Below are 15,342 nucleotides of genomic sequence, written 5' to 3' on the forward strand. Positions count from 1 at the left end.
GGATACCGAACGAAATCGGGATGTTGCCCAGGGTTTGGAAGGTGGCAACATCTCTAAAATTGTTCCTATAGGACCCCTCTAACTATTTCTACAAAAAAGTTCCACTCAGTATTTCAGTACAGGTCAACCTCACCAGCCCCGGACTAATACTACATCATCAACGACTAACCTATAGCCTACCATCTTCAAGCTATCTAACAGATTAGAAGGTCTGCGTGTCTTGGATGACAAAACCAAAGACTAGCTGCTCTCTGCGGTAGCCTTCCAGTGTAATTAGTCTGGGAACATCGTAAATCTGGTATGGTAAAAGGATAGACCCTCGACCCCAGAGGCTCACGCGACGACGATGACGAATGTGTCGTGGTAGATTCCAAAATTCTTTGGTGAGTTGTAGTCAAAAAAAGTTTGAAAAGCACTGGCCTAGACACAGCTGTTTCGATAATATAGGTTGTAGGCAGGGCTTTGGAGCAGGCGTAAATGTTAAGTTGTTCTAGCTCCGGAGCTCGCGTTTATCATAAATTAGCTCCAGCTCCTTCTCCGGTGCTTATTGATACCACTGCTCGGCTCCGGCTCCAGCTCCAGGCTCCGAAAAGTGCTTTCATTTAAAGAATGACGACATATCAGTTTAATTTCCACAGAATAAAGCTTAAAATTGCCTGCAGTCAACTGTTGCTAAAAATTGGCACAACTTTATGAAATTTAAGGTAGGCTACTTTCATCAAAATGTCATGCGGAACTGCGTTTCAAAAATATTCGTTAATTCGACGTCTGATTACGCAAATAATTTCTTAATTTTGTGAAGGGTTGCTGTTAAATTATGTGAATTCAGCCAATAGTAGCCTAGTGGAATCTTATGAAATACATCGGAGCCGGAACTATTTTTCAAACAACTGGCTCCAGCTCCTGCTCCAGCTCCACTTGAATTTCATGTAGAGCTCGGGCTCCAGATCCAGCTCCGTTGAAAATGCAAGGCCCTGAGCACCGGCTCCGGCTCCAAAGCCCTGGATATAGGCCTATGTTAAACAAAAAGGCGTGATTGCAACAATCACTGTAGAAAAATTACAAGTTTCCCAAAACATGTAGCCTAGGTAGGCTATAAAATTTTCACTGGTAAACTTGTAGGCCTATTGATTTTTATTTGCAACCTATTTCTTTGAGTAGCCTATTCGCGTTCTTTTTAAATACTTTGTTAAGATGGTGTGGTCGTCTTGTCGCGATCTCCAGATATTTCTACAAAATACTAGTTTTGGATGCACTGTTTGACATGACCTACACGCGCTACACCACACTGTTTTTACTAGGCTATGCATTTAAAACTAAATTTCTTATTGGGTAACCCTGAAAATCAACAAATAATTTCATGTTTTGCGTAACATTCGGGTAGTGTAGCCAATCATGTAAAGCTATTTTGATTTCTATGGGCTATTCTGTGACAATGTCAGTAGCATTGTTTGCTTATAAAAAGACGATATTTGATACTTTAAGTCCTATGTACAGATATTGTAACCACAGCAATTATCTTCTTGTTCCATAGCGTGACACAAACAATAGTCTTCATAGCTATGAATACTTCAGAGGCGTAGACAAAAGTAACAGATCAAAGAACAGCGAAAATTATTTATGTTTTAGTGGTTAGGCAATGTGCATTATATTTTCTTAAGGTGTAATCTAGTATAAGCTACTGGAAATAATAATGAATTGCTTGAACCAAGCCATCGCAGAAGAACGTATTCATCAGGTAAGAGTCTTTCATGAAGATGCAAACTCAGCAGTTGATTAACATTGGCTAATTCAACACAAAATACAAACGGGAGATAGACGAGGAAGCCTATAATATAGCCTACTTTTGTCTTGACTTGGTTAAATGTAGGCCTATAGATGTGTAGCAAGAAATGAAAGCGATAGACGCATGTTTCACACATGCTGCTGGGCTTATCAGCAAGCAACTTAAAACAAAGTCTTTATACAACAGGTGCGTTTATTGCTCTCCTTAGATGTTGACTGTGAAACTCGAGACAAACGAGATACCAACCGCACCCCGTTTTTAAAAGCTTCTTGCTTAGAATGTGAAGACTCCGCACACAAGATAATGAAGGTAACCTACAAATGTATTAGAAATTATTTTATTAGACGTATTTTATGAAAGAATTGCCTGCTTTTGATGTAAATTAACATTAAAAAACACAGTGTGCTGTAGCATGTGAAGGTCTGAAATGAATAAATTTTTGTTTTATTTTTATTGAAAAGCAAATTCAGTTATAATTGACGAAATTGTATTTTCGGGCTGCCAAAGCCTCTTCAAAAGCTTAATTTTGATATTTTGGCATAGCCTACTTAAAGAAGATTTGAACCACGGACGCCGGCTGGATACCAAGATTAATATGGCTTATTGTAACATGTAGGCTACCATGAAAGCCTACAGGCTCATCTCCAATAATGCAGGTTCTACTTGTCGTTATAAACAGTGCTTTTGCCTGCAAATTATTTTACCCATAAAACGACAACATTTTTCAAATAATATTTTATTTATCATTTTCACCAAACAAATACATAACTCAATTAATATTAGGTCGCAAACCTTTAATTTCAGATTCTCATCAAGTTTGGAATAAACATCAACGCTGTTGATGACGACAAAAGATCGGCATTGCACAATGCGTGCAAAGATGGCAAATGCGGTGTGATCAAGCTTCTTCTGAAAGAAGATGCAATAAAATTAAATGAATTAGACAAATATGGTATGGACAACAGGAATAACATCAAAAAAAAATTAGCTCGAAGTTTTTTTAAATTTTAAGATATCTAGAAACAAATGAAAATACTATACCTAGGATAAACTTTTCCAGATACTTCTACGATTTTCTTTTCCTTTGTAAAGATCCTGTGTAGGTTGTTGTAAACGTTCCATAGGTAGCCTAACTGACAGATTTGGTCAATTTTCAGGAGGCTATTATTTATCGACTAATAGACTATTGTGAAATTTTGTAGCCCATAACGTAGTTGACTTGAAAAGGTTGAAAATAAACTTTTAGGTTTACGTAGGCCAGGGGTGTCCAACCTTTTTGGCCAAAGGGCCACATGTAGTTTACGAATGGTTGTGAAGGCCAATTGAGTATTTACTGCTAATTTGAAATCTTAAAAATGACTGTTTGATAGTTTCTAATTAAAACCCTCACACCCAAATTCTAATCTTAGAAATGTGTTTGTACATTTTATGGGTTATATAAGAAGAGTGAAGTTGGTTTTAAAGTGGTTTAAGGTTTTTAGTTGAAAGCAAGCCAGCAGCAAAGCGTAAAAAATGTCAAATTGGCAATTGACCCTTCTGATGTTGCCGGAACAGCGGAGTTGCGCGTCCCGTAATGTATTGTCCGGCTGTCCTTAGGTTCATCCACGAAAAACTTTCTTGCACAAGTAAGTGCTGCCGAATAATGATGTCACGAAAACTGCCAATTTATGAATCCTCTGATCTTTTTCTTATGACACAATTTTTTTTGTAAAATTCTAGCAATAGAAAGTTTTGAACTTCTCTCGCTAAAAGCAAGAAATAGTGCTGATTGACGGACTCTTGAAGCACCAGTACTATTGTGTGGAAAAGGGTGGATGTAACAATGTGGAAAATGTGATGCGTAACAATGTGCATTGTGATACAATAAAATTAACTTGAACAGTTGCGCACCCCATGCATGGGCGCCGATCGCTCTGTAAAATTGGTGGGGACATTTACTAGGAAAGGTAGGAAGGGGCGACGAGCGAAGCGTGCTAGAAAGATTGGGGGTCTGTTCTGACAAACAAACAAATACAGTAGGTACGGTACAAGTCTAATGCGATGTAGCCTATACTGTATTCAGGGGTGGCCAACTTCTCGTCGAATGGGATCGACTAAAAAATTTCTTATTTACTAGCGATCGACCGGTCGGTGATGAAGTCACTGAGCAATTTTGGTGACACCATAAGATGTGTGGGAAGAAAGTGTGTTGTATAAGTGTGTATGAGTATGACTGACAGGTATTCTGTTTTCATACTTAAAAAAAAACCTGATTGAATTTTGTCTAAGTTGATCGACAATATTTCTCACTTTGATTGAAAAATGTGCTTTTTAGGAATCTTGTAACTTCAACACAAAACCCGACGCGATCGACCAATTGAGACTTGGCGATCGACGTGTTGGCCACACCTGCTGTATTTGGTTGGTTGGTTTTGAATCTTTATCCTCGAACTGACAAAGCCTTGATTGGTTATTCCTGGTAGTTTCGCATACTTGTAGAGGCTCTTGACACAGGGCTAGTTGCCGAGATTGGCAAAGTGAAGTTTTCCGATTGTTAAAGTGTTGTTGCCGAGGAATAATTCCATTCAGTAAGTGCCGCGGAAATAAACGGAGAGCAGTCATGAAAATGCGTTGCTCAAGAGCACACCCCGGTAGTCGAACTTGAGCCGGGCGCGTAACAACTGAGGTCGTCGGCCGGACAAATATATTTTAATTGTCAGTGTCAGCATTGGACAGCAGACGTCCAAACACTCGGCAACGAGTCTCCGACGAATTAAAAACGAAGTCCTCGGAGAGACCATGGATGTTGATCGAATTGAAAACTGTGTTGTGCACATGGCAGACCATTGCATGATTTAGCCGTTTCTGTGTGATGGTAGATCGTAACCAAGTTTTGACACGTTGCAAAGTTGAAAATGACCGTTCAGTTGAACACGAGCTGGCTGGTGAAATGAGCAAAAGTCGCACAAAAAGTTCAAGTATAGAGTAATAGAGAAAGCAAACAATAAATGCCAATTTATCGGAATGTAAGTTCGCCATAAATTACGTTGGCGATTGAGTTGATTATATAATACAGTATATGTCATTTCGAAAAATATCACGCGGGCCACTCAGAACCTTCTCGCGGGCCACATGTAGCCCGCGGGCCACGGGTTGGACGCCCCTGACGTAGGCTATGATTTGGTTGCAGGCACCTACCTTTTTAAGTTGAAACAAATATTCTTAGCAAACACTAGGAATGTGAAACGAAACCTGTAATCAAATCTATTATTTGGTTGTCAGGTCAAACACCATTGATGTTAGCAGCCATACATGGGCATCTGCGTGCTGCACGGATAATGATGATAAGATTAACAAAGTTTGATCTGGATATTGATTTAAGGGATAGTAAAGGATACACGGCATTGCTTCTGGCAATTAAAAATCAAAACTATGCTGTTGCTCATGATTTGATTAGGTAAGTACCTACAGTAAAATCGGACTTTGGTTTCTGCAGAATCTGCAGAATCGAGGTGTTTTTGCATATAAAAGGGTATGTTACTTTGTAGTTTTATATGATCTCCTGTAGAGATTCAAGCTTTTCGTTTTTTGAAAATTTGGGCTCATCAGTACCGTATCACTAGTTCCTGCCACATAGTTCTCAACCGCTGCTTTTGTCGGTCAATTGAATTCTTACCTTTGTGGCTAGTGTGGACTGTGGAGGCTACACCGGCATGGTTAGCGAAACACAATGCTCGCTGTTCTATAGTGAGTAGTCAGGTAGTGCTGACGCCAGGAAGATCGCTCCTTCTTAACAGTGCATATCCTTGGCGACAGTTGGTTTAGTTGTTTTCTTTCCACAAAGGTAAGAATTCAATTGGCTGACAAAAGCAGCGGTTGGTTCCACCCCAATTTTCTACTTTTTCCTGGTAATGTAAAATCGCGGGCGGGTAAAAAAAAAAAAAAAAAAAAAAAAAAAGCCTATCAGTGCCTCTGGTTTCGATCGCTAGCCTCCCCGACCCAGCTGGGCGAACCTGCCTCAACGTCTGGCCAGTGCACATCCGTGCACCGTGCTCGCCGAATCAAAGCTTACTCTTCTTCAGTGAGTATGTATTACATTCCCACCTATATCTTTTGTTTCTATTGATTAATCGAGCCTCTGCTCCACATTTTTATTTGAATTTCGTCTGCCACGAGAGCCAAATTATCCTTAAATAGTTGACTCTCTTCCTCGTGGTAGACTCCAATTTTATCCGCTCTGCCTACTGGCAGACCGGGTATAAGAGTCAAGTACCTGCGCCGAGGTCGCGTGAAGGAGACGTGGGCGCCACCCGGCGGTCAATTACTGCCGGTTCCAGCGTCCACACGCGACGGGTCGCCCGGCCATCTTTCTGGGCTATGCAGAAAAAGCCTGTCTCCCTGGCCCGCTCCGCCATTCTAAATTTGCGGACAGGTCATGTAACGTTTTCGATCCACACTCTCCCTCCACAGGTACCTTGACTCTCCAGCCTGACCCCCGCGACCTAAGCTGGTGGACTTAACCCTCCGGGTGCATCGTCACCCCTAAATCACGCCGCTCCCCGCCGCCGCGGGGTGTGGCAGGCCGGTTTCCTAAAGTCTTCGACCTGGCTATGTTTGTTTGTGCTCTATCGCCGTGTCAATCCTTTGTACCCGTGCGCTGTTGATGCGAATAAAACAGTTGAACACTAGTGGTGCGGTACCGATAAGCCCAGCCTCATGGGCGAAACACGTGTCTACGCGAAACTCGAGTGTCGCAGAAACTCAACACGCTGAGTTTCTGCTACACTCGACTGCCGAGAAACACAACCCAGTATTGTTGCGTTTAATGGACCATCGTATTAGGCTACTGCATTTGTTATCACAAACATCTTCTTACAGACCATTGTCATTGACACCCAGTTTACATAATGTTCTATGAGGTTAATCTTTAGAGAAACTAAACATGGGCATAGGTCGCATAGCCAATGGGAAGTGGTTATTGTTGCCAATGGCTTCTCATATACGCCTGTAAGTTAGGTTTAAGCCTACTGGAACATTTTGTAGAAAAATTACTGTGGCTAGTTGGTGTGCACAAAAAGCAAAATATGCAACTTCATTTTGTCTATTTTAGTGTAAAACGACCTTTTCCTGTTAAAGTTAAACCCAGTTATGCGGTGCATGACAAAGCTTGCTACTTTACTAGTTCAACCATTTTCAGGGGCGGCTCGCTAGTGTGTGCTGCGGTGCTGCAGCACTCCCACAAAAGTTTTCACGAAAAGTTTCTCAAATATCTTAGCGTTTCTTTTGCCCAAAATGTAGTTTATGTTTTCTGTTCACAGAATTACTGACTGTGTAAATTATATTTGGCAACTCTGCGTGCTGTGAAATATTTTGCGCAAGGTTATAATAAAACAAACACTCGATCGTGACGTCAACGAGCCGCGTGTTTTCTTGAGTTGCCTGTGCAAACGAATAGTAAACGCTTGTGCTGCGTTACTGACAGCACAATTCAGGGTTGCCAGGTTGGCATTTTTTATGTTGTTTGGCATGAAAAAATCCTGTTTGGCATTTTTTCAAAATTTGGCATTTTTTTGCCCGAAAAATTTTGTTTGGCATTTTTTAATTTGGCCTTTTAAACGTTGTTCACGTGAATAACCTCTTGTTTGGTTTTAAGCTTTGCAGCCGTTGTTTATGACTGACCAGTCAGGCCTGCCGCCTGTTTATAATATTTGCGAAAACTCTTATATATTTGCGAAACTTTTAATGAGCCAGTTTTATCTTAAACTTTTATCACAGTTTAGAGCTAAAAACACGCTCAGAATGCACCTAATCAAATGTGATTTTTCAAAATTTTCTCGGCGAGGCCCCCCAGACCCCCGCTGTTGTATTTGCCTTTGGCGAACACGCAGCACCCCCGTTTCTAGAACTCACCAGCCGCCACTGACCATTTTTGTGCTAGTGTTTCATATAGCTTTCCTGGACTTCTTTTACTGTAAATGTTCTGTTTAACATACCATGTTTATCTCATCTTCCTAGTTATGGAAATGCGTGCAGCACGTTAAGAGATAATGAAGAATTTAAAAACGCTTCGGAGTGGTTGAAGCAAACTTTAAATCGGAGAGAATCCTTATACAAGGCTACAAACCGCGACATGAGAACAAAACACACAGGAAAAGACAAGGCAGCGAAGTCTACTTCCAAAAGTGTTGAAGGTGTGAATTCTAAATCCACTCGAGTTGATTCCGCTGTTCCATTGGTAACAGTGTCAAGTAGCATACCAGAATCAACAGACCACGATACGGAAGCATCCATGACTGAACTGTCGATATCAGGTATGGTTACAGCAATGAAAGAAGCAGCCGCTAAATCTGGATTGCTATTCGAACCAGATCCATATGGAACACACAGTCGACCAACGTCTGGTGCAATGTCCAAAATTAGCATGCCTTCCAGCAAGGTATGATAAAACCTATTAATTTGTTAAATACAGACCAACATTTTGTTGCGTAAGTTGAGAAATCAAGTTTTTTACACCAAGCCTAGGCTTAGGCTACATTGCTATAAAGTTAAGCTAAATTATGGAAATAAATGATCAACTAAAGTGTGCCTAAGTGAATCAGATAGTGTTAATTTGTGGTCTAATAATCAATACATCCAACGTAAACAAAAATTTTCTATACATTTTTTTACTGTTTGTTTATAGCTTCTCTCTTGTTGCGCTTCATCTAGTATCATATATCAATTCCATTCTACCTCTTCATTTTTTCCCCTTCAATCTCTCTTTGCATGACGTCATGCTGTAACAATCGCTATATTTTCTGGAGGATAGCCAGTCCGCCTTCATTTTCTCCTCAGTACTTTCATCGACAAGCCGTCAAGTTACTAATTTGCTTCAAATAAGTTGATTGTGAAAGTTTATATTTTTGAACTAAAAGAATCCCTTTTGAAAGCTTTTATTCTTGTAGTTTTGCATACTTATAGAGGCATATAGACCTAATTCATTTCTTTTAAAAAAAGTTTTCAAAAAATGTTCAAAAGATTCAAATTCTTTTTTATCTGAAACCCAAACATAAAATCCGTTTTTACTTATCCAGAATGTGTCCGGTCGATCGGAAGTACTCAAACAACCAGCTGGAAATTCAGGAAACACAAGGCCTTCTACTGGTGTCGACAATGGAAGCGTGGTGAGCTTTTTAGCTCCTCAAACTAGTGATGAACTCGTTTCTACTGCAGGGAGGTCGTTGTTGTCTGCAGCTTCTGTTAATAAATCAAGTCGGTTTGATAAAAATGCAAATTCTATGAAGAGAAAAACATTCAGTGCAAGAAAAGGTTTTGAATCAAAATTTAAAGTCGATTTGGGAAGTATCAACGTGGCAGCCAGCGAGTACTCATATTCAGCAGCCAACGCAGAAAGCGAAACCTTGTTTGTCGAAACCAAAGATCTGCCACTAATAGACTTATCAAAAAATAACTTAATCGCTATTCTATCGTTGAAACAGGCACTTAAAAACCAAAAGAAAAGTAAAATCTCTAGATCTAGTACTGTCTTATCTCAAAGTTATCCAAACGAACGAGCAGTGAGCGCTTCGTTACCACCAAGATCAGCAGCAAGTAGAGGGAGTTCACGTCTACCCAAAGCTTCTCAGCCAAAAGAGCGCATTACTTCAGGAAAAGCAACTTCTTTTGCATCAAGCATGTCAATGAGAAGTCTGTACTCGCAATCAAATATATCGGAAGATATACCCAACAACAACCACCTTCAAGCGGGGTAAATCTTTTCGGGGTGATTCTAAAACCTGACAGATTAACAAATTGATTGTAGGTCTACTATACCTCTTTACTGGTAAATATCTCTGGTGAAATGTTATATTTTCGAATTGAATTATTTTGTGTGTTCAGTTGCAATTCAAATTATTTGTTTCTTCAGAGAAATCTGTTTGTTATTTTAGATCAATCGAAAAAGCGAAGAGAAACATTCGGACTCTATTTTCGCTTTACACTGACAGTTTTCTGTGGGCTCCAGACCCACCAAAACCATCTGAATCGTTACTTGTACAGGTAATAATGTTATTTTCAGGTAACGGTGTTATTTAAGACTGGTATTCAAATGCGTTAGTTTAATATCGTCTTTGGGGAACAGAATTTCGTCTGCGTCACATTTTATTCAAGGTTTAAAGACGTAGGCTATATTGCCCACTTTTGGTGTATCTCGTATTTTTTTATTCCACTTTATGAGATTCATTTTTTTTTTATATTGGAAAAGTCAAAGTGCAGAGTCAACATTTCAAAACAGGCCATGACACAGTGCTGGGCCTTCAAAACAGTTGTCCAACTGCCTAGTTTCGGCCTAAATTTGTATGAAATTCATGCAAAACGCTAACTCTAAACTTCCACAAAGTTGTAGGCTAACTCTAAATGTAATAATGTTTTCAACAGGGAAATGAGAGCGATAAGATGACCTTAGCATCAGAACTTACTGCATCAATGAGTGATTTAGCAAGCGTAATCGAAAAGGGTTCTATTGCTCCCAGTGAAGATGGAAATCAGCATAAACAAGAAAACAAAACTTTGTCGGCTAAATCACGGCTGATGAGTGCAACTTCAAAATCTTCACGAAGATCTGCCAGAGTAACAAGTTCGAGAAATCCATCTGCATACCGTTGACCATTTGTAGTGTTACGGTCAACTTTCCTTTGCTGTTGCACTTTATTTAACGTAAAAGATTCCTCGCATTCTTTGCAATGACCACGTTGTATGTGGAGATAGTTAATTAATTTATGCATTTACTAAATGACTAAACTGTTGTAAATTAGCAGCCTAGTTACTTTTTTTTATTTTCTTTAGTTTCTTTTAAACTTTGGTTAATCAAAAGTATTTTGTTTGGGATAAAGAATATTGGCGAAAACATTTAATTTTTTCATCATTGTCAAATGTTGTATAGCCTACACAGCGCCCAGGAGCATATTCTGCTCCATGACTGTGGCGCTATATAAATGTTATTACTATTGTAATCTGTTATAGGCTTACTTGACGTAGGCTACGTATATCGTCTTTCCACTTGCCTTTGCCATCTTAGCAGCTTTATACATAGATTTAGAAGAAATTATTGAAAGCGTTTTTATCATTATTACTTGAGAACGTCACTCGTGAACAGGTTTTTAGTGGAATTAAAAATCTAGTTGGGCCAGTGTTCTTTCAAATTCTCTTCAAACAGAGCATCAGAAGATATGGTTTTACAGTAAAAGTAATCACCCTAAGCTTTACTAGTAGAAATGTCGGGTTGTCAAAAGTTGTCATCATATGAGAGCATGAATCAACGTAAGAAGATTGTCATTTGCTTCGGGTTTTTGCAAATAAGTCTTAAAATACAGTAGTAGGCAACATTATCTCAGTGTGGGTTTTACTGGTATGACCTGCTGGTACATCTCAGTAGACGACTGGATGTTTTGACTGCACGACGTAGCAATAGTACCGTCTGACTAAAACTCTGATGGTTGTCTGTTTGATTTCCATCAAAAGCATGTGGCCCAATTCCATTGTGACAGGTGGACACGAATGATAACTTTCTTGTCTTACATAGCCTACTGTCCATTTACACCGAAGCCGTCACCACCGCGCATTTCTTCATCATTGTACTTGATTTACAAGAAACTTAAAAGCTCAAAAGAAACAGAAACTTGTAAGTGTAGTAAATAACATGAAATAAAAGTGCTACGTTGTTCGTGCTTTTCTATGTATTGGCCTAGCCTATATGGAAATTCAGTCACACACTGAAATCGTGATTCTGAAATATGTTGGGCCTCATTGAACGCATTGAACCAGCTATGTCAGGTTTGTTATTGAAAAATCACTTGCGCATGCTTTGTCAACTATTTAAATGTCAATCTATTTCGGATGTAAACGTTTTACAAAGAATTTACAGGTAGTTTCACAAAGCCTGTTGTGTCTGCATAAAATTACAGCAGAATCAAAACTAGCAAAATGATATGTAGCGGACGCGTCGGTTAGTGCGCGCGCTCATATGCTGCCGTCCGTGCTGACGGCGACATTCCTGGGCAGAACGAGTTTGGGACTGGCAAGGAATGACCAGGACACGGTGGTATTCACACTGTCTATTTACTAACTGGCTTGACAGCTAATGCTTGACTACGAGATTGAATTCTCCAAGGCTCCGTCGTTTATTAATTGATCCACTATTTTCAGGAGAACAGAAATTTAAACATAGCGAACTAAGAACACCGAACTTTCAAAGAATAGAACTTCAACTTGCAGAAATCAAATAGCCAGCTTGGTTGCAACCAGAAAATAATAGCGAACCTTCTTGAATCGTCTAGAATAATATAGTTGAATAGTAAAGTAAAATCTATTACAGTAAAGGTCTAGTAAAGTTCTCGATTACAAGTACCATATCCTTTACACCAAAACTAAAATTCTCTGTCTGTCGATTGGTTGGCCAAAACGCGATATACATAGTCGCTGAGGAATGAAACATCTGTAAGCTATAACGTTGAAAAGACGAAAACTACGCATATGTGATTGAAGCTACAGGTTGTAAGAATGCTTTTAGCTGATTGGCGAACGATTTCTTCAGAGGTAAGCAAATTCCTAATCAAATTCCTAATCAAATTCCTAATCATACTTCAGGAAGCCCGAAGCATACTTGCCAAACTACCTGAATTGGTTGACTTACAGAGTAACATTACATATATGCAACAGAACAATGATATCAAGGCGGTAACAAGCGTTAAAGAAGATTGAAAAGACCTAAAGTGAAAACGCAGGGCGCTACAGATACAAAAAAATTGTCTGGTAGATGATAGAATTTAAGACGCAATCTTAACTTGTTTTTGATTTTTCAATCAGAGAAAGACTCAAATTGACAAGTGCAGCTCTTTCCAAAAAGCACGATTTTGTACAACATAAAGATTCTAGGCCTTTAACCGGGTATAAGCAAAGAAGAACTTAACAAAAATACAAGCACAAGACGGTCCACAATGCAAGTTTTATAGGTAACGATGACAAAAACCAAGGCAATATCACAAAAACATAACATTCCTTTGTCATCTGACATACTACTTCCTTCTAGATTTTCTCTTACGTCAGAGGAAAGAAAATCTTTCAAGACCCTTTTTCAATCTGCCCATTCAGCCATCCTTGGCAATTGAGATGACTGATTGTACTAGTGGGCTTCACTAGCTTAGTTTGATATAGATCATCTTAATAAAAGTCAGCAAGTTGAAGATGTATAAAAACTTATTTTTAATTTGTTCTTGTCAATCTTCAAGAACTGATGCCGAAGATTGATTAAACCGGGATATTTTTAAGCGGCCTCTCTCGTCTCACTCACCAAGGGAAAATGGAATTGCAGCAGTGCCCCCTTTTCAGCGGCACATATCCAAACAAAATTCAAAAAGAAATTCAGGCTTACAAGCACAACTCTTAAAGTAAAGTCGATCTAAAGTAGGCCTTCTCTTTTTGTCCTCTCAAAAAGAATACTTGGATTGGCGCTTGTCCCAACCAAGTCTCAACTTTGTCAATGACTGAGGCAGTTTACCTTCAACATTGGCAGTTTAGAGACAAGTCAAGAAGCTTGAAGCTGTCCATTACCTGCATAATTTTCATCTTGATAGCTTTGAATACAGATTACTATACCTCCAGTGTGAAAAGGTTCGCTCTGTATGTCTTGCTCTTCCCTGATAGGTTTCTTCCGTGTAAGCATTGGGTGCCTGCTGAGTGCTTGTGTGTGTGGACGTTTCTCGAACAGGACGCACTGATAACACTGGTCTACACGATTTTTCTGGTATGAACTTTGAAAACTGATTTAAAGTAATATTGGGGTGCTGAATCCGATTAGTAAAATAGTAATGATACTAAAAATCTGAGTTCAGATTCGGATTCAGCACCCCAAAATTACCTGAAATCAGTTGTCAAAGTCCAAACCGCAGAAAAAAAAAATCTTTTTTTGTAGACCAGTGTAGCCTAATCCAAGTAACAAATAGTAGTATATATGCAACAAAAAAAAATCGAACCTGCAAGATGTAACCCCCAGGGTATCGATCTTGGTCTCTGGGTATAGTGAGGAAAAAAGCTCAGCCTTGTGGGCGAAACAAGTGGTTGTCTGGTGCTGTCACTTTTTGCTACAATCGGCTGCTTTGAAACAACAAACAGGTTTGGTGATAATGATAAGATCTAAAAATGCCTTTATTTAGTAGACTATCAAGCTTTATTTGAAAATGCTATTGTAACGTACGGAAATTATAAATAAGAAAGAGGTTAAAACTAACGCATGAGAAGCACTGTAAAATCTTTTTTATTGATCTGCAACAATAATTAGGCTAACTAAACATGTGGAAATTGGATATTGAGCGCCAACAACCTTGACATCAATCAATCATAAATAATTGTTTGCATTGATGCTATTGACTAAATCGTTTTCTTTTCTGCAATTTTTTTCATTGATTGATTTAGTTGCCTATCACGAACAAGCAGATGCGTGTTAACGTTCAGAAAGCATATCGTCTTAATTTAATGTCATACCACATGCTTGAATACTCATATCGGAGTTTAACTTGCCCGAGGCTGGTGTTAGCAAAGTTTATTCTCCGCTTTGTTCCGTTTCTTTGCAAGCCTTTTTGTCAAGGAAAAACAAATTGAAGCTTAACTGCTATACAATTGATGTACAGTATCGTATGTAGTATGCAAGGTTGAAGTTGGCCAAATAGCAGTCACATCTGAAAATACAGATAGTAGGCCTATTTATATTTCTGATTTCACTTTAAGTCTGTGCCCATGTAGCTAAGAATCAGTGAACGACACACCAATAGATGTACCCACAGTTGTAGGTTAAATGGAACATGAAAAGTCTGGCGTCGATTGTTGGCATTGCGGCAATTTAGAATACCCTTTGCAATCAATTAATCAGTGGTCAGCGCGTAATGTCTGTGTAATGGAAATGTCAAGAAAACATTCACCTGCTGCAAGCATGACGTTTTCCTTTCTCAGTTTAAAAATGTTTTCCTTTCCGGTAGTGTAAAAACAGAACAGTGAGCTTTCCCACGTTTTTGTCAAGGACTGATATGCAAATATCTTGGAACATAAGAAGAACAGCTTTTTTGTTTGATGCAGTGGCGAGAGCGCTTGATCACATATAGGCTACCCCTAAAAAAAACAAAAAAAAAACGAAAAAATGCAATAATGACAAAACAAAATTCACTAGTTTTTCTTTTCTGAGAAGTAAGCAGTCCAGTTATCCTGAACGACAGCTAAGCCGCTAGCCTATTTGGTTGACTCTTTGCTTCCTTTAGTCATTTATCCGTTCTGTTTAGTGTATATTTGGCAATTTTCAGTTTCTCTAGTTTAGATGTTTCCTAAATCCGCTACAGGTTGGAAATAATCTCACTGTTGTAAGAGTGCCATAGCATCTGTAGACTGTAAGAGCTAACCTACTAGCTTACTAGGCCCACTACTACTACTACCGTAGGCTACAAGGTTAATAAGTCTTGTAGATCACATAAACTGTGAGGAAATTTAGCGAGGATATGATTTTTGGATAATTCTTTGTATACCATAGCTTATTTTAAATACAAATAAGATTTAAA

General features: G+C 39.0%; 1 protein-coding gene across 1 annotated transcript; it reads left to right on the forward strand.

Annotated features, from left to right (window-relative positions):
• The first annotated feature begins 1,618 nt into the window (after nucleotides 1–1,618).
• Nucleotides 1,619–11,400, forward strand: LOC145778585 (uncharacterized). The gene is made up of 8 exons (XM_082590103.1): nucleotides 1,619–1,738; nucleotides 1,973–2,095; nucleotides 2,591–2,738; nucleotides 5,048–5,222; nucleotides 7,781–8,201; nucleotides 8,839–9,512; nucleotides 9,694–9,802; nucleotides 10,181–11,400. Exons 1-8 carry the CDS (start codon nucleotides 1,694–1,696, stop codon nucleotides 10,406–10,408), a joined length of 1,923 nt encoding a protein of 640 aa, XP_082446229.1. The 5' UTR covers nucleotides 1,619–1,693; the 3' UTR covers nucleotides 10,409–11,400.
• The last annotated feature ends 3,942 nt before the right edge of the window (nucleotides 11,401–15,342 follow it).

This window comes from Aplidium turbinatum, chromosome 10, assembly GCF_918807975.1.
Source record: "Aplidium turbinatum chromosome 10, kaAplTurb1.1, whole genome shotgun sequence".
Lineage (NCBI taxonomy): Eukaryota > Metazoa > Chordata > Ascidiacea > Aplousobranchia > Polyclinidae > Aplidium > Aplidium turbinatum.

Coding starts and splice junctions, on each gene's coding strand:
- LOC145778585 (XM_082590103.1), top strand. CDS start 1,694: ATGAATTGCTTGAACCAAGCCATCGCAGAAGAACGTATTCATCAG. Junction 5,223..7,780: donor GTTGCTCATGATTTGATTAG/GTAAGTACCTAC, acceptor TCATCTTCCTAG/TTATGGAAATGCGTGCAGCA. Junction 9,513..9,693: donor AACAACCACCTTCAAGCGGG/GTAAATCTTTTC, acceptor TTGTTATTTTAG/ATCAATCGAAAAAGCGAAGA.